Below are 19712 nucleotides of genomic sequence, written 5' to 3' on the forward strand. Positions count from 1 at the left end.
TGATTGCAATCAACAGATTATAAGTATTTAGTCTTGCGTTGCCAGTAACAAATTACACAGCGGCTAAACACTGATAAATGCATGAGAAAACGGACAAAGGCTTACATTTAATTTAGAAACCAAGAGAGTAAAGCAATTGACACTAAAACATAGACATGCTAAACCAATGGCAGGAATGTAATTAGTTTTACACCAAGACGTTGTCATAATTGAAAATGACAGATGAGTGTACTGTACAGGCAATGCAGCATCACTTTAACTTTCTAATATCTCTGTTAGTCTTCTCATTTCTCAATTTCTACACCTCTTTGTTTTAGATGAGAGAAATAAAAGCCTCTGCTGGGTTTTACTCCAGCCACTGATTTCAAATCTATATGCAGAAAGGATTGTTCTCACTTTCTGAATGGAAAATATTAATATCCTTCTGCTTTTCAGCCTGTTTGCTAAGGTCTCAATGGAAATTAGCTTGCTCGGTATAAGCAGGCAATTAATATGCATGTTACACATTTGTGCTTTTCTAAAATGACATTCCTTTTTCTGCAACCAGGGTCTCTGTCCCTGTAATGGTCCCAGTGTCTTTTCATAATGAAACTGAACTAAAAAAAAGAAGAAGAAAAAATCAGCTGGTGATTTTTTAGTGATGCAACCTTTTTTTTTTTATTATTTTAACAACTAAAACTAACAGGTTTATAAAAAGTTGCTCCAATAATTAGAACCTGTTTCAAAGGATATTAGGGGCCGTAATAATAATTTATACAGCTTGAAGTTTTTCATATTGTTTAAATCCTAATATCTTATTTCATTATATTTACAACCACAATCTTCTATTTATGTTCGAAGAACATTTGTGTGATAAACCAACAGAGTGGTGAGCACAGAGGAAAATGACACTTTTCAAATGTTTTAATGTTCAACGTTTTTCACAACTGCTCTATTTATGCTTAAGCATCAATCTATATATTGACATAGTAAAAAAAAAAATATCCCTTTAAACTCTAAAGTTGTACATTTTATCCAGGTGTGTTTTGGCCTGCATTAATATTTCACAATCATTTAAATAAACAATTTGACTATACTTAATTTTCACCATCAGCATGTTCACACTGAATTTTAAAATTAATCATACATATTTATTTATTTATTTATTTATTTTGCAATAATATCTAACCTGACAGTTTCTTGTCTGCTGAATGGGAATCTCTTCTTATTTAACAGATGGGAATATTTCCACAAGAATTCAATAAATTGTGGATTCTTGTGGTATTACTATGTCAAATTCTTACATGTCTTCGCATTAATGAGCTGTGGTTCACTCGGTCCTGCTTGGTAGAAAGCCGTCACTTGGACACTGTAATCCGTCCCGCTTAAAAGATTCAGGAGTAGAATTGAGTTCACATCTTCGTCTACTGTCGTCTCCAAAACTGGACTTTGAACTAAAAAAAAAGACGAAACGTGTATTAAAATACAGAAAAAAGCAGTGGGCCAGAACTTTTAGTTTGATCAGTATAAAATAATGCAGGAACATGTAAACACTACTTTTGAAAAGCAGAAAGAGAAATTTCTAAACCCACTGAGTACAGATATCACAGATTCCTGGAGGAGCTTTTTTTAAAAAAATGTATAAAACTAAGTAATTAAAGTTATTATGCCAACACACCACCCAGTGGAATAATCCTCATAAAATACAGATTGAGTTGCGTCTGTGCCAACAAGCACCAAAAGTCTCTTCTAGTCTAACTGTGTATATGTGTGAAAAGTGAAGGTCTGTGTGGGACTTTTCTTGTCCTTGAACATTCCTAAAATAACATCAGTGCAGCACGTTTGCCTGTACCTGCTCGTAAAATAATTGCTTTTAGGTGATTGAAAACAGAGTTGGAAACTATAAAACACTGGATCCATAGCTTGGTGAAGTAATTAGCAGCAGACGCAGGGCAGAGCAGCTAAAATGGTCATTTAATGATGATGTCTCATTGAAAGAGTGGAGAGGATGCACATATTTGTGTGCTACACTGCTTTTTTTTTTTTTTTTTCTTTAAGCTTTAAACTGTCTGCTTTGGACCTCAGTCTGCGTGTGTGTGTGTGTGTGTAGGTGTGTGTGTGTGTGTGCGTGTGTGTGCGTGTGTGCGTGCGTGTACCATGAATGGGCCGGTAGAGAATCCTGTAACCTTCTGTCGGAGACTGAGGCAGATCCCAGGAGACCCTGAAACGGTTGTACGACTCCTCTGACACACGTAGATTTTCAGGAGACAAGAGAGGCACTACCAAAGCAACAAAAACAAAAAGGCGAACTTGACTTGAATGCTACAGAGATTTGATGCTGAATGTTATTAAACAGACACTAAAATTCAAGTTTCACTGAGTCTTTTGCAGAGAGCAAACAACTTCATGCGTCCAGTGTGGCCAGTTTGTTCATTTGTTTAAGAAATAAACAAAAAAATCTCTTGACCTTTTACAGATTTTACAGAGCACATCAATAAAGAAGTTATTCATTTGTAGCACCAGCACAGGAATATTTGCAAAAAAAAAAAAAAAAAAAAAAAAGAAAAGCTGAACAGTAAAACTTTTCTAGAAGCTGTATTTGGATGGTTAAAAATACCAGGGGAAGAAATAGCTAAGCTTTGTTTCTAACATGAATCATTTTCTTTCCGACACAAACAAAACTAATTGCAAGGTTGTAAAACTCTTTAGCTCTTGATTTATGGGGGCTTTGACCCTCAAACTCTCTAAGTGCTCTCACAGTATATGTCTGTGTTGTAATTTATGACTATAGTCTGGGACAAAGGCAGTTTAATTTGACTGATGATTAGTTATGGCACTCTAATCTTAAAATATGACATGTCTAATCTGACGTTTTATTTCACTGCATAACAAAGAGACAATCAGTGCTGCTCAAAAAAAAGAGAAAAGGTTGAACAATGGTAAAGAGAATCAATTGGACTAATTTAATCATTTCATTATTTAAGGAGCTGCTGGAACAACGAGGAGTTCATATTAAGACAATTAGGAAAGCATCAGTATTTCTCATCACCTTAATTCATATTCTCCATCCGGCACATAAATTAACATAAATTGTACGAAGCGCAAATTAGCATTCTGCTTAGAGCAAATAAAATTCTTCAGTATCTTTCAGCCTATTCTCCTAAACTGAAACCTGCATATTTCATTTACAGAAAACAAGGAAACCTTGAAATAACCTCACTGGTTAATAATTCATAACTTGCATGAATATTAAACTAGGGGCAATAAAATATGAAATTATTACTCCTGGAGAATTGTTTTACTTCCCAACAACAAAAAAAGTAATTTATTCCAAAAACTATAAATTGATCGACAGGAAACTTAGTGACAAAACGAGAGCGGCCAGCTGGAACAGCAGAAAGCTTGAATTTCATTTATTAATTTGATCTCCTGAAGAATATAAAATTAATAAAAAGTTTAAGAAAATATCAAGGTAAAATACATAATCTAAGAAATATGGCATGTCTAACACATCAGGATTGTAGTTATCGAAGTGCAAATACAAAATTCATAAATAGTTTTGCCACACAACCCATAAGAACAAACAGTAAAACATTTCTTCTGGAAAGGCAGATCGATTCACTGAAAGGTCCAGCAACAGTCTTGATCTTGACTAAATGGAACATTTATAATGGATATGAAAGAAAGTACGTAATAAAGCTCCAATCTGCAAAACTCAATTACTGTAGGGTAAGAAAACCAACCGAGTCGATAAATATTGCTTTTTTTGTTAGTGATTTGAAAGTCCAGCTCTTTGAGTTTAAACAATCATAACCACGATAACCATGAAAGCCACAACCTGAGCTTTGTTTCTGACTTCACATATATTATTCATGCATTTGTGTTTCCATAATTTTCAGTTTCTTTCATCAAATCTAAAACAAGTCTTTGATAATTTAGCATAGAATGCTCTGCTTGTTTAAAATGAGACGACTGATTAAACATCATCCAGTCGCTGCCGTGGCATGTTTTGGTGAGGCGGGGTGTGTAGCATTTGTGTTTTCAGGATATTTAGGCTTACATGTAGAACCCAAAGCAGAAGCACTGATGCCATCTTGTCCATCAGAGTACACAGGTGTGACCGTCACTTTGTACTGCGTGTCTGGTAGTAAAGGCTGCAGCAATGCACTTTTCTGATCACCACCAACGGATATCTAGATACAAAATAAAAGATATAAGGAGTTATTTGGAGTTCTGCAGATCCACATTGCACCTGGTTTTACTCCTGGATTGTAGATTAGAGAGATGATTGGGGTGAAAAAAAAAAAAAACAACAACTCATGATCAAGTTCTTGTGAGTGTAGTATAATGCTACCATTAGAGTGTGGAAAAATTAAATGATATTTTTGGTAAAAATTAGACAGCATGAGATGCATTTTAACTGTCTTTCTTTGTAGATATTACAGCCAGCCCAGAGTTTCTGTTAACCCTGCTGCAGCCTTAAGTCACAGAGTCACTTGGACCTCTCAAGATTTTCACTTTGTGTGCAGTCCACAGAGGTTGCACTAACCATGCATGCGCTTTTCCAAGTTATATTTTGTGTTGTTTCAGGAACTGACGGTCTGACAGGACAACCCCCAATCAACATCAACATATGAGAAGTTTCCGGACAGCGGTTGCTTCACTTCATGTAGCTTCACATGAACAGAGAACAAGCTTTCGTAAAACAAATCATTGCATTCATTCATTTGGAAAAATTAGCATTAAAAATGTTAATTGAGTAAAAATGAAAATAAATGTGCTTTCGATTTTTACAAGGGTATTGATGAAAGGAAACAGCACTTAATAGTAAGTGACAATGTCAAACTGCATGGACAGGAGCTGTCCACTGTTCAAATTTTTTCATTATCCTCAATAACACAAAGAGTAAAGGCTAAAGCTACAGCTTAAAACGTCCTTTATTTATCAGCAGACAGGTTTAGCCATTTCTCTCATGTTGTTAATGACTGTTTTAGTTTCCAGTGGTGTTTTATAGTTCTTATGTTTTTCCTCTTTTCTCAGCTGCCCTCCATCTGTGCTCCCGCTGAGGTAAATGGCTACAGAAAAGATAATGGGCTGTCTTCTGGCTTGGCCCGGCCTCTCCATCTTCCATGGCTCTGACACCACATCGGGAAATTAAAAGAGAGAAAGGGGGAGGTGGAGAGAGAGAAAAGTCACGAGGGAGAGAATCAGAGAAACACGGAGGCAAGGGGACAGAAAGGGAGGAAGGCCTGTGCGGACGTGTTTGGGTGTGCATTAGTGATCAGGGTCAGTACATGACACTGAGCTCAAGGGCTCTTCAGAGGGACAGGGGGATCAGGAGAAGAGGCTGAGTGGACTGCAGCTAGAAGTGTAATCAGTTTTCTGGCTGCACTGCATGACCCAGAAGTGACGTCTGCAGTGCAATCCAAGAGGCTGGAGGTTTGAAATAACAACGGTTTTCCTCTAGACGCTACTTCAGTGTGGTCTGCTTCATGTGCTTGGTGTTCAGATCTGTCCAGGAAAAATGTCTCTGAATGATTCACAAGCATCGGGTTCAGTGTGATAATGCCCACAAGGACGAAACTTACACATATTTGGAAATGTCTGACAAATAGCAGAAAGGGCGCAAAACATACCAAAAAAAAACACAGATCAGCCTCAACAAATGCTGTTTTTGTCCATATCTTCCTGCATCGATGACAGCTCACAACATTGATAACTTACAGTTTCCTCCTCTTGGTTTGCACTGAGGTCAGTGTAGGAAATCCTGTAGCTCTCCACATCAGTGTCTTCCAGCTCCCAGGATGCGTCTAAGCTTTGGGTGGTCTCATCGCTCAGGTGAAGGTTTTTCACAGCCTGACGTGTCACTGTGGCATCACAGAGAAAACCTGTTTTACTCATTTAAAGCAAAAGGCATGCACAAATCACTTAACATTTCAAATATTAATTATGAATTAGGTAAGTAGTCATTAAGTACAACATAAAATGTAGTGTACATAAGTCCATAGCAGCATTATTAAAACAGCCGTTTTTAAAAGCATTTCGACAAGCAGGGATGGACAATGACAAGAGCAAAAACAAAACTTACAGATTCATGCTTTGTTAAAAACTTTATTCACAGGGAAGAAAGTTATTTAAAGGAACTTCTGACCGTTTGTTTCAGATTAAACAAGTGGCACATATTCGTTTGCAAACAGATTCATTTACTTTATATAAGTCAATGAATCAAGTCAAAAAACTTGCTTCTGATTTTTTTTTAATGGCACTAGAGTAACAGCAACCTTAGCCCATGGACACGTGCCGGGAGGATTAATAAAAGAATAGTTCATACAGTCAAATATAGCTAAACTAAAAAAAATAAATTGCTCTGAATGATTTTAGCACAGATTGTGTGTCACGGTGAGTCACCTCTTGTTGGATGTGCTTGGACGTATATATATTAAAAAAGCTCCTACTCATGATGTTTTACATTAACACACAATTCCACCTTTGGCACTTACCTGTTTTTGTGGTATGAATCGTTGTTGTTATAGCCACTGGAGAATTACAGAAAGTAGAAATCAGAGAATGTGTTACTGCTAAACAATGCCCTGTGCCAATAAGTAAGCCAATTAGAGAGGAACCTTTAACTAATCACTGTTAGCAAAAAGAGATTTCCTTCTGCTAAGATGAGGCAAAAATCAACAATGCAAATGTCTTGATGAATGTCAAAACACTTTGGCTTACAAATTGAAAGTTTTGCTTAAAAAAATGGGGAGAAGGGAATAGCTATGAGAATCATAGCAGAAGAGTTTTGCAGTTTAAAGACAAAAGTCGATTCATTTAAAAAGCAGCGTGTTAAAAGTGAATCTGTTGACACTTACATGTGGTTTCTATGACGGAGACCGTGTCGCTCTCAGATTCATCGTCAAATATGGCCGTTAACAGGACTTCATACTTAGTGGAGGGACTGAGACCGGCGAGAGTGTATCTGTTCTCACTTCCACTCAGAATCACCTACGATAAAATAATAATAAAAAAACAAACATTTAAATATAATAGTTCATTTTCATCGGTACAAGACAGTTAATTTAGCTCCATTTCTGAATAAAATTGTTTAACAGACTCTCAAACCAAGGCAATTCACAATTTGTGGGATTTTGCTAACATTTAAAAAACATATTTTCAGGGGTAAACATCCAGATTCCATAACATTTTAAAATAATCATATTAAATTTAATATGAACTGTTTAACAGAATCTGTCATCAGTGTAGATTTGAATATGTATGCTAACCTGAAGTCTATGTATTTTCTAGACACATAGTGCCATTTTATAGCACAATCAACTCACTACGTTACCTTCAGTTGTTATAAAAATGCTGTATAAATCAAACGTAACTTTAAAGCAATTTGACTTCACAATTTAACGTCTTGAAATTGGCCACCGTCTCTTTAAGAAGCTCCTGCTCTTTCCAACACTCCAACTTCAGAATGTCAGTACAATAATGCTTCTTATTATGCCATTCACAATTGATTTCAGAAGCGTTGGGCTGAGAAGTAGTTCTTACGATGAGGTAATTGCTGCTGCCACTAGTCTGTAGGAGCTGTGGGGTAGAGGAGTCCTGCAAGGCAGAGGCTCAGCTAGGAGACCACAGCTCCAAGGAGGAGCTTTGTGAGAGGAAGTTTTTAGGCATCCTGAATAGTGGAGATGGGGGAAATTCAAGGATTCCTCAAATAGGGATAAAAGAATGAAAGCAACACTTCTGGTATGTTTTTGATGAGGGAATAACATTATAACATGATATAAAGCTCAAAAAGCCCAAAATTTAGATTTTACACAACACACCTCCTGCCCACTCTCTTTTAAAAACTGTTTAATATTTTAGCAGCTCTTAGAAGTCAAAGCATATTATATCTTGAACAAAAAATAATTAAATACATCCATAATCCTTGAAAAATTTTGTCCCTCTAAACCACACATCGACTTCATTGCCATTTAGCACAACCACAGTTGTTAGTATTATAATGACACACAAATCTGGTGGAACCTCATTCTCTATTTCCTGGACATTCAAGTAAGCAGCAGAAAGCTGGTTCAGGGCACAAATGACATCTTTCTCTTGTTGTTTTTCCAAGCATCACCCTGCGACATGAAGCTGCCCTAGGCAGTGAGCCATATCGCTTCTATCAAAAACTGTCACTCCATGATGGAGGCGTCTGCTTGATGAGGCCACCGTGACTAAACTCCTCTATAAAGAGCAGTAATAAAACGGAAAGACGCCCAGAGTTGATCCACTCTGGACTCTCACAGGAATTGAAGTTTCTATCTATAAAAAGATGCAAGAAGAATCGGAGATAGAGGCTTCAATTCAAAGTCTGACTTGTTACTTAATAATTCGATTATTGTCTCTTTATACACATCAATAACCTTTAACTCCTTGCTGCAATGAAATGAAGCAGCAGCTGCTACAAATGACAAAGAACCTAACATTTATTTTTTCATAAAGAGAGGCTGAACTGTATAAATAGTTTATAATTACTGAATGGTAATTTCAACATTCACATGCATGAGCATCCATGCAGGTTTAAGGGTTTTGGGTGGAGGAGTGTTTCTGTAGCATCACAAAAGAGGGAAGGAAGGTTGGAGAGTACTGCCTTACAGCTATGCGACTATCTTTTGCATCCAGTTTATTGTGCTTAATCACCTCTCAAATTCAACACTAAGAAGAAATTAATTGGTGGATGTGTGCGCGTGCGAGCATGTGCTAAGAATGTGACCGAGAAAAAGAGTAAACCACATGTATCACTTTCTCTTTAGGCTGTCAGTATCCCCAGCTTATCTCTTCAATTCCCCAGGGTGGCATTTTCAGCTCTGATGACTCTGAGGAAAACACACATTTACACACACAAGCTCACACTGCATCCACACAAACCTGGGGCTCTATCATTGCTTCACAGCTGTCTCAAAACCCCAGATCGTGGTAATAAAACACCTGAGCCATTAATGTCTGGTTTTATTCAGCTTTCATATTCAACCAGGCCATGGGTTTTAGCTGTACTACCAGTAATGGTCTTAAGCTTCTGTGTAAGTCATTGGACTAGAGACTTCCCTCTCTCAAAGCATATGCAGCAAAGCCACTTATTCATCTACATATAAGACGAGAAGTGGACTAAATCAATCACGCTGCTGACAAAACGCATGTAAATGGCTCGGTCCTACTGCCGTCTAAATATGTCAAATATCTGTTTTCACAAATCATTCTCAAGGAGTGTGCAAGGTACTGGATGGGATTTTAGGCAAAGCGAGTTTAAAGCACATTTATTTCAGCACAAAACAATTCAAAAGGACACATTTCACTTTTACTAACCTCCTTTGTGTCACCACCAGAGAATGGTGCCCAGGAGAGTCTGTAGAGAGCAATGTCTGTGGCCGAGTGATCCCAGCTGACTTTAAAGCTGCCAGCGTTGACGTCACTGGAGCGCAGATTCAGCGGACCAGGAACCGGAGCTGAAACAAACAGTGAAGTTCTCTTTCTGCTGCCGTTTTCAATGATGTTGTGTTCATAATGCTGCAAGGTTATATGACGATGTTTGTTAAATCAATTTTATACTCTATTCATCTTACACAAGTTATTTTTTCACTTCCTTAATGTGAACTCTAATCTTCCTGGTCCACTCCATTACCTACTTCTCCACTCCACAAATTTTAAAGTGCTTGCATATTCATTTCAGGACATAAAACCCCTTTTCATAAACGTGGTCCATTAAACAAAGTTTGCTAGTAGATAAATAAAATCCTATATGGCCTTAAAAAGACTGCATGTTTTAGCAGTTGCTCACCACACATACATTTTTTGAGCTGATGCAGCACTTAAGGCTAACTGCTTGTAGCTCACAGGGATATTCCTACAAATCAATATGCGTTAGTGAGATGAAATAGTAAGGGACAGTAAAATTACCTTTTTATGTGACTGAGCTATAATGCTGGAGTGTAAATGGGGTTGGCAGGAAGCCAAGATGGCAGAAGGACCAGTAAGGGTTATAAAACCCAGCACCATTTGGTATAAGAAGATAAATTGTTAACGTTCTCATGATATTGATCAAGCTGCTTCTTGTAAACTGAGACAAATTTTCCTCAGCAAATTAAAACCCGCACTCGCCATAAAGTGAACAATTAAAAAGATAGCAAAAATAAATACACTTAAAGCCCTAAGTGTTTGTAGCATGGGTAATTAGGAGAAATGTTTAGCATGATGTGATAATATTTGTTATGGGGAGTTAGATGAACTAATTTTCTAACAAAAGATAATCAGATTTTGTTATCCAACTGTATAGAAACGTACTAACCTCTCATTAAAGTATGATGAAATATTAGCAAAACATTAACGAAAAATAACCTCTACAAATAGTTTAAAATATTTTTTTAGAACAAGAGATAGCATGAGAAATTGTTAATAGTGGAAGCAATTACAAAAATTGCCACTTACGTTATATAAACATCTGTGATTCTTACTTTTAAAAGTTAATCGGAAAATGTTGTTTGACAATGGACTGAAATGACAACCAAAAATTGCACAAATTTTGCAAAATAAAAAGGCTAACACAATCATTTAACCTTCTGAAGAGTTGCATTTCCTTGCACAAATAAAATCCTGAAAAGCGTGAGGTGCATTTCTATTCAGCCTCCTTCAATCTAATTCCCTAGAAAACATCCAATGAAATCAATTGTCTCTGAATTATATAATTAGTAAATTGAGTTCACATGCAACATTTGTGTGCACTCCATAAACTTGCCTTTATGGAAAAATGTCAAGAGGAGAGTCATTGGTGAATTAAAGCCGTGAGAAGGCCTGTTCAAAGTTTGTAACAATCCATGCATCACAAAAACCAAACGTGAATGAAAGATATTCGGCCAAAACGATGAACAAAATGTAACTTGTTGCCCAAGTATGCCTACAGTGTTATGCGGTTTCTTTCAGTAAAGATGGTCAGAGCAGGTAGGAAAATAGATGGAGCTAAATACAGCCCAGTGCAGAAAGAAAACCTGCAAGAGGCTGCAAAACACTTCAGACTGGGGTGCAGCAGGTTCAGCTTCCAGCAGAACAACAACGTCCAGAAAAACTGACCATTGGCATGACTGGGATAAAATCTGAGGCTTTAAATGTGCAAAGCCAGTTGACAATCCAAAAGACCAGCAGTGGAAGTGGGTTCTGCAAACCATGGAATTAGGGGCTGTATACAAAAATACATCACTCTTCTTACATTTTCATTTATTTTATTTAACTTAAAAAAAACAAGGAGTTTTTTTCCCTTTGCAATTATAATTTTAAATAATCGTATATATAGATGCAGGTTATCATGTAACATGAGTTCATTTAACTATTGACTGATATAACATATCCTACAGATAAATGATTACAAAAACAGTGATGTATGTCGTGACGCACAGTGAAGGTTTCTTACTGGTTGTGAAGCCGTCAGTCAGTGGCTCTGACTGGCCCTCATTGTACAAAGCAAAGATGGCCACTGAATACTCCATGAGGGACGCCAGGTCACTGAGGTCATACGAATTCATTGGGCCCACCTTCGCCTGCAGAAAGCAAATACATGCATGATAACTTTAATATAGCAAAAATTAAAAGAATCAATCAGAGTGGGTTAAATGACAGAAGTAATTTTAATACAAAAGACTCGAGGGACGAAGAACATTTAAAAAGAACAAATTAGACGGCAACAGCCTTTGGGTTTCTGAAATTATCTTTAAGCAGAGAGAAGCAAATGCACCTCCTTTGTGACCAGTCCGTCTGTCATGACCCACATGATGCGGTAACCTTTCACCCCATCAGGCGGTGAGTCCCAGCTGATGTGGGCAGAGTTATGAGTGATGTCTGAAAACTGGAGGTTCCTGGGAGGGCTCAGAGGTACTGGCAAAAAAATAAAGCAAATATAACAGCATTAAAGACATCTGACATGTTTTACATGCTTCCATACCCAAGGCTGTTGAAGACGCCTTCATCATGACATTACAGGGACTCAAAATGAATCTTTTAGCCTGCAGATGAGTCTGCATTTATCAAACTACAAATGCAAAGCTGATGTCTGTGAAGCTGTTGTACAATTTGTATGATTGGGAATGATCCAATTCTGCTCATTTGCACCCCTGTTCTTAATACATGACGACTTCTGCCACTTGGCAACATCCTCTAATGTTTTATAAGTATAACCTCCAAAATGAAAACAGAGAAGGTTTAAGAATAATAGTTTATTTTCATCTTTGGCGGTGATAATGTGGCATGAATTCCTCCATGCCTGATGACATCACAGTGGGGCAGCTTGTGCATGCTGCAGTGCTGAGCCATAGAACCGTCAAAGAAGAACCCCAGTCGAATTTATCACGTTTAGGTTGACTTGGTTAAAACTGAGTTTAAGTACAAATTATGTGTAAAAACCCTGAATTTACCTTTAAGAGAGAGAGTGAGACACACGCACCTTGATATACACTCTTGAAAATTACTTTATTCACCCAGTGAAACTCAATTCTCAATTCACTTCAGAACTTCTCTAAGTAGTTTCTACTTTAAGTTTATTTATGTTCTGTTTTTACATTTATTGACTCACTGAAACATATTAGTGTGTTTACTAATAGATGAATTATTGATTCTGTTTGCAGCCTGGTCTCATATAATCGTTCATTTTCAATTGAATTCTTGACTTTGTGATTCTGAGAAAAAAAAAAAGTTTTGTAATCCGCTCATTCCTTTCGGTAAAATATGCATGCAGGGCTCAGTGATTATGTTAAATAATTACCCTTAGGATAGATTTTGTTCCAATTTATGAGACTGACAGAAACATATATTTTGTTAATGAGACTTCGCTCATTGCAGACCGAGTTAGATGTTGCTTTCAGCTTTTAAATCGAAGCCCAGAATGTTATGCCGAGACCACACTGGGGTCAAACTTAAACCAACAAAACAAAACACAATAAATCTCAGTTTGCTCGAGCGGGCATATGCATTACTCACGTGTTGTTTCCCGATTTGTTTTGGGGTCACTTGCTTCTTCTCCATACATAGCATAAACAGTGACGGAGTATTCAGTGTCAGGCGTCAAGCCAACCAGCTCCACCTCTGTTACGCCATCAGCTACATTAATCTGAGGACAACACTTGGAAACAAATTTAGAAAGTTAACTTTGCTGGAGAATTTATAAAAAACTTTGCATTCTCAGCTTTTTGCTTCTTGGCCGACCTCGTTGTTTAGATCTCCATCATCTGTAATAGGAGCATACAGCAGCATGTAGCCTGAGACTCCATCCACATGGCTCCACCTGGCCTTCACTGTGCTGTGAGTCGCATCGAACAGCCGGAGGCTGGCGACTGACGGGAGAGCCACTGCACACACGGACAGACAGAAGCAGGACATCTGAACAAGAATAAAACAATATTTGAAACCAGGTGTTGAACAACGACAAAAATGATTAATGTTTATTTTCCGATTCAAGTCTTACTGTAAGAGAGGAAAGCAAGATTAGGCCTTTAGAGTTTTGCAAAACTCATATAAGATAAAATTCAACAGTTTGCATGCATTTTAAATTAAATTTTACAAAACGACAAAGGAAGATCCTAAAAACAAAATCTGCATTGCCATAGACTTTGTTACTAATCTCTTTTCTAAGGTGTTGACTTTTTTTTTTTTTTTCGTTTTTTGCATATGTCTAAAACTAAACTTACAGGTAGTTTCTGATCCTCTCAGAGCTTCACTTGCCTCGTCCGTGTACACAGCAAACACGGCGAGCTGGTACTCAGTGAGAGAGCTGAGATGCTGTAACACCACTGAAGTCTCACTGCCAGCCACGACAGCCTGGTGTGCAGGAGAACGAGTCAAAGCAGGAAAGGTGGATGAAAGGGACAAAAGTATGGAAATGAAAAGGCAATGAGGAAGGGGAGGCGTAGGCAGAAAACAGCAGAGGAGGGTATATTTGATGTATTAAAATAGAAAGAAGGGGATAGTATGCACTATATGAGGAGGAATTACAGCATTACATAAAGATCTAACAATATTTATGTTAGATATCAATACCAGCTCAATTTTTTACATCAGTGCATCCCTAAACGTTTATGTATTTGATAAAAAAAAAAAACTTACTACCACAGTCAGAAGACATTATTTCACCCTTTTACAAGGTTTAGACAGAAAATACTATTGTCTATTGGATGTACTAAGTTTTGCTCAGGGAGCAAACAAGCGCCCGCATGTACAGGACTATCAGCTTTTGTGTGCACTCACAGTCTGTACTAACAAACAGGTTAATGTAAATGGAGAGATACAAGAGGTACCAATGAAGAACACCATCAACATGTCAGAGAAAAACTAAAGAGCGCAGCGCCCGTCCTCACTCTACCAGGTCAAGGTTTCTCCTTCCAATTCCACACATGCTACAGCCACAGATTACAAGACAAAGCTACACACAATCAAAGAGTCTGCAATGAGGCAGCAATTTCTTAATTGCAGCAACACAACAAAAAGATAACTCATTATATATAGTGATGTTCTCATAAAGCAACGTGGCGTTTACCTCCTGAGGTTCTCCTCCCTGAGCCGGGTGGTAAACCACTCTGTACATCTCCACGTTTCCGGCTGCTGGACTCCATGAGACCCGAAAGCTCTGCGCTGTGACCTCTGAGGTTTCCAGGTTGAGCGGCATTTCCATTTTCTCTGGTGTAAATTCTGAACATAATACATATGTAAACATGAAGACAAGGTGGAAGAATGAAAAAATAATGCACGACATTCAGTGCTTTATGCAATGGTGAGGACATTTATGGTCAAACACAATTCTAGTACACAAAAGTTTACAGACTTTTGTTTGTTTTAATACCTGCAGTAAAAAGAAAATATGTCCCATTTATTTTCTGCACTTGTGTATTTTGCAAAGAGTTCTTCGGGTGAAATAATTATTTCACTGCCTTTCCAGCAATGCAAGCATATTTAGGTGCAGAATCAGAAAAAATACCATTCGGTTTCTGTGCTCCTGATCTATACAATAAACCTGAGTTGTGCAGAATCTGCTGGCCTCTTTAAATAAGAACGAAACAATTTACAGTTTACTGCAGTTTATGCAAAAGGATCAAGGACCCTATCTGCATATCATATTTATGTTACATCTGCAGCAAACGCTTTCCTTTAATGTGGTGCTTATTTTATCTTTATTCTTGATCATTTCTAGTTCATCCATCCATCCATTTTCTGAACACCCTTGTCCCTCAGTGGGGTCGGGAGGGGTGCTGGTGCCTATCTCCAGCTAACGTTCCGGGCGAGAGGCGGGGTACATCCTGGACAGGTCGCCAGTCTGTCGCAGATCATTTCTAGTTATTAATGTAATTTCCTTTACCTCTGTCCTTACATTTTGCCTCTTTGTGAAGTGATTCAAATTAACTTGAGCTTGAGCAGTGCCACACTGATAAACTTGTCTTTGACCTTCGTATATTTGGAATTAATGTTTATGTAAGGTGATGTTATTATTCTGGATGCCACCACAAAATCCCTTATCTGTGGTCTCTGCAGACTCTCTGCCTTTCATTCCCTGTTCCTTACTCTGCTTGATGTCTTTGTCTTGCAGCTCCACTTGTTCACACACCGTCTTTGTCAGTCCCTCGACTATCGAACTCATAATGTTGAAGTCAGCTACATTGTAGACGTGAGTGTGATGCGGCTCTGAGGCGATGGACTGCAGCTCGTTCTCATCAGCATTCTTTACACCTACGAGAGTAAAGGACATGTCATTGTTGGAAAAGAGTCAACCGCAGAAGCAATGTTTGACTTTCTGAGTCAGATTTTTAGCCCAAACGGACACCGTCTTGATGAATAAACTTTAGCACAGCAGGTCAGTAATGTCTGAAAAAATAAAATCTCAATTTAGAGGAGCAGAAAAGGGGTCGTTGACAAGCTGTGGCAGAATTGTTCTCACCAATAGCAAACAGCTCAACGCCAGCTTTTCGCAGGCTCTCTGCTGGGGGTACAACGTCGTCCTGGGATTTTCCATCTGTGATGAGAATCCCTATCTTTGGTACACCGACTCGTGAGCCAGATTCGGGCTTGAAACAGTAGTCTGAGACAAAATTCAATGCAAGCCCTGTTGAGAGTGTTAAAGAGATAAAAAAGGGGGAGGAGATAAGAAACATAAGTGAATAAAAAAGGTTCACTGGCAAATGCTATTGTAAATAATAGAAAAAAATCTCCCATAGAAATAACTAAAACAAGGAAGAGATGATATCTGCACGGGGTGGTGTGCTGTGAAAGTTTTTTGTTAAGACTTTAAAGTAAAAATGGGAACATACAGATTAAAAACTCAATGAAACAGACCAGAAAGGCACTTTTGAAGCAGATCCCAGTAGTAATTTAATAACTAAGCAGTACCTGTGAGAGTGTTTCCTCCTTTATACGGTAAGTTCTTCACTGCATCAATGACAGCTTCTTTCGTAGAGTAAGTATTCAGATGCCATTCTATCCTGGGATCTCCGCTGTACTGGGCCAGGCCTGGAAACAGACAACAGCAGCTACTGTAAACCCAATCACTGGTTTACAGAACCCTATTAGCAAAAGATGTGTAGAAAGCATATTTTGTCATTTTATTGGAATATTTAACTACTAATTCAGTAATTTGTAAAAGAAATTCTACTGCAGAATTTCATGCTAAAGCCTTTCTTTAGCATGAGAAAGACAAGGAAACATGCCAATTTAGTAAGGCAGTTTTGTGTTGATCATCATAAGTCAGGAAATGATAACAAAAGTTGCTACTCGTCTACTTTTGACAGCAAATAACTATCTGCTAACAAGTAGCAACTAGCAACAAACTGCTAGCTAGTTGCAAGTAACACCTTGTTAGCTACTTGCTAACAAGTTATTACACTCGAGTAAGAACTAGAAAATACAAAACAGTTCATCCTATGAGAAACAAGGCTGGATGAAGAGCCACAATTAACTTGACAAAACAGAGTAAGAAAAAGAAGGTAAGAGAGTCAAATCTTCAAACGTCACTTTTTTAGTTTAATATTATGCTGCTTTATTTACGCAGATATTGACCAGGGGTGCCAATAATGATACAGAGCTAGAATCCTGAAATTCAGGCCTACAACTTTTAGATGTGTCCTGGTCCAAAACACCTGAATCAGCTCTTCGGTATGCAATCATTTTTTCCAGATTTGTACTGATGACCCGATTATTTGACTCGGGTGTGCTGAAGCAGAGACACATCTAAAATTTGCCTGTCTGGCTCTAGGTTTGAAGATCTTGATATAGAGGGTTTACATAAGAAACAAACAAAGCACACACACACAAAAAAATTAAACTGGACCTGTGCAAAGAGACAATGCAGAGGATCATGCAGCTTCTAAATCTCTAAAAAATAATAACTGGGACCCACCTATCCTGGTCTTATCAATGCCAATGTCAAAAGCATTGACCAGGTTTTCCAAAAACATACGGACCAGCTTGAAGTTGATCCGGCCAATACTCCATGAGCCGTCTACCAGGATCACGATATCTGCAATGGCGGCGGTGTGGCACACAAACAGATCTGCTAAAACAAAAAACAAAACAAAAAAAACCCCAGCAGGTTCATAAAGTCAAACTTATGATAAAATAGAAAACAGATGGCCTAATTATTTGAAACAAAAAAATTATACATTATCACATTTTAAGAAAATTAAAAATATCAATTAACTCAAATGAGTCACTATTGTTGAATTTAGATTTAAAGGCACACGTTTAAAATTCAAATAATACAGTGAGTGCTTTCACTGTCTTGAAAAGTTTTATATTTAAGAGTTTGAATAAAAACTTCTATCTAAAATTTTGATCAGTCAAAATTTAATGCCTATTTATTATCTATTATTGATTACAAAATTTAGAACAGTATTTATTTACAAATCGGAGATTAAAACTGTGGTACTTCTATTACGTCACTGCATGAAGCTCAGGGTTCTTTTACATCTTTTGTTTTAAAATTCCATATTTTCCCAAATATCCATTTCTAGATTCATCAAGGAAAGGGAGAAGGAAAAAGGACTGAGAGAAACAGAAGGAAGAATAGTAGATTTACAGAGAAAATAAATGTACTGCTTGTCTAGGAGATTATATCCTTGCCTATTTTTTTGATTTTATGTTGATTTACAGTATCAAGCATTTATCTGGTCTTTATAACTTATGCCTCCACAATCTAAGAAACACACACACAGAATTAGTTCATGCTTTATAATTCAATAAAGCTTATCTTGTCATCCCTCTCAGTCTTACATCCTGAAAATGACTGGATCCACTTAAGGTTGTGTTATAGATAACGTTCTGCTCTACAGAAATAACGGAGAACAATCCAAAACATGCTGACAATGAGATTTATGTGCAAGTGAAGAAAAGCTATAAAAGAGAATGCTGACAGCAGGGAATGTGAGTTATAACTTTGCTTTTTACTCAGAGCAATACGCACTAGGGATTAGACTAAAGATAGGGGAGTTCATGTAGATTATTTAGCTAGTACCAACTATAATAAAGTCATTCAAACTGTTTTCTAACATCTCTGCTACAATAAATGTGAAGCAGGTTCTATTTATCATCCTGCTCCAACTAAAGGCTGGTGCTGGTTCGATATATTTGATGACTGCATATTAAACATTCCACCTGTGGTAGCTCGGGACAACAAGATCTAAAGCTTAGAGCTACAGATTTTTCCAACATTAAAATGAATAAGTATCTGTTTCAAAGAGCAACTTTCCAAACAGAGCCGTCTGTCTGCTGTCTCTCTGTGCGTCTGCCAGTTTCAACCGGCCAGCTGCTAAAGGCAGCAGATGAAAGAGAGATGGCAAGAAATCATGTCCCAGAGACGGATGATGACAATTTTTATTTTGCTGCTGCCTTACAGGTTTGACTGAGGCGTTACAGGCAAACACAGAGACAGACAAGTGGAAATGATAAGCGCTTTTCAAAATTGTTCTAACAAAGCTGCTTACATTTGTATTCATTTTGACATCCGAAAAGGTCTCAGAGGTTTGTTAGGAAACATTCATGAACATGGAGACCAAGGAAGACGCCAACAAACAGTAAGACTACATCGCAAGCTTGGAACGTCTTGCAGAGCACAGTTCAATCCGTCTTCCGAAGACAAAGCGGAGCTCTGGGGGAGCTGCAGAGATGCACACCTCAGGTGAGATAATCCATCCACATCACTTTGTCATAAGGCTTGAATGAAAGACTATTATGAAGAAAGTAAGTGACCCAAATTCATGTCTGCACAAGCCGAGATCAAAATTAAACTTTTTGTCCATCATGTGAAAATGCTAAAGGTGGAAAGTAGCTGACAGAGAACATCTTCTTAAACAAAACATCACCATAACATCTGTTTGATGCAGCAGGGACGGTCAGAATCAACAGGGAGACAAACTGAGCTAATTACAGGGGAGTAAACCTGTTACAGCTGCAAAAGACTTGAGACGGGGTCAAAAGTTCATCTTTCAACAGGACAACAATCTTGAACGATTTCAATAAGATGTTGGTAGAAGCAAATCGAAGAGACTTGAACCAGTCTGAGCTTCAAAGGAATGCAGAAAATAAATTCATTCCTTTTCCATTTGTGCTGATCTATTTGTCATTTATTAGGAAAACAATTCCCAATACAATATATTTATGTTTGTATTGAAAGTAGAAATTGCACATTGCATGGAAAATACATTGCGTATTGAAGATTCTTTCTTATGCTGTGA

General features: G+C 37.7%; 1 protein-coding gene across 4 annotated transcripts in view; it reads right to left on the bottom strand.

The window, feature by feature from the left end:
* Positions 1-19712, bottom strand: part of LOC106960520 (collagen alpha-1(XIV) chain-like) — a 113384-nt gene that overhangs the window by 56679 nt on the left and 36993 nt on the right. For 2 of the 4 annotated variants that reach the window (XM_015053658.1, XM_015053656.1), the window contains exons 6-22: positions 17381-17536; positions 16375-16494; positions 15926-16090; positions 15553-15717; positions 14534-14685; positions 13689-13818; positions 13207-13349; positions 12982-13123; positions 11744-11883; positions 11423-11549; positions 9328-9467; positions 6843-6975; positions 6480-6515; positions 5704-5846; positions 4040-4172; positions 2136-2258; positions 1284-1433 (exon numbers count right to left, since the gene is read on the bottom strand). In XM_015053658.1, the coding sequence (XP_014909144.1) occupies positions 1284-1433; positions 2136-2258; positions 4040-4172; positions 5704-5846; positions 6480-6515; positions 6843-6975; positions 9328-9467; positions 11423-11549; positions 11744-11883; positions 12982-13123; positions 13207-13349; positions 13689-13818; positions 14534-14685; positions 15553-15717; positions 15926-16090; positions 16375-16494; positions 17381-17536 (2298 nt within the window). The remainder of the gene's footprint in view (positions 1-1283; positions 1434-2135; positions 2259-4039; positions 4173-5703; positions 5847-6479; positions 6516-6842; positions 6976-9327; positions 9468-11422; positions 11550-11743; positions 11884-12981; positions 13124-13206; positions 13350-13688; positions 13819-14533; positions 14686-15552; positions 15718-15925; positions 16091-16374; positions 16495-17380; positions 17537-19712) is intronic. The other 2 variants (XM_015053657.1, XM_015053660.1) reach the window with 2 other exon arrangements.

The sequence above is a fragment of the Poecilia latipinna genome, unplaced genomic scaffold (assembly GCF_001443285.1).
Source record: "Poecilia latipinna isolate Pla-1442-1.1 unplaced genomic scaffold, P_latipinna-1.0 Scaffold1190, whole genome shotgun sequence".
In the NCBI taxonomy this organism is placed as follows: domain Eukaryota; kingdom Metazoa; phylum Chordata; class Actinopteri; order Cyprinodontiformes; family Poeciliidae; genus Poecilia; species Poecilia latipinna.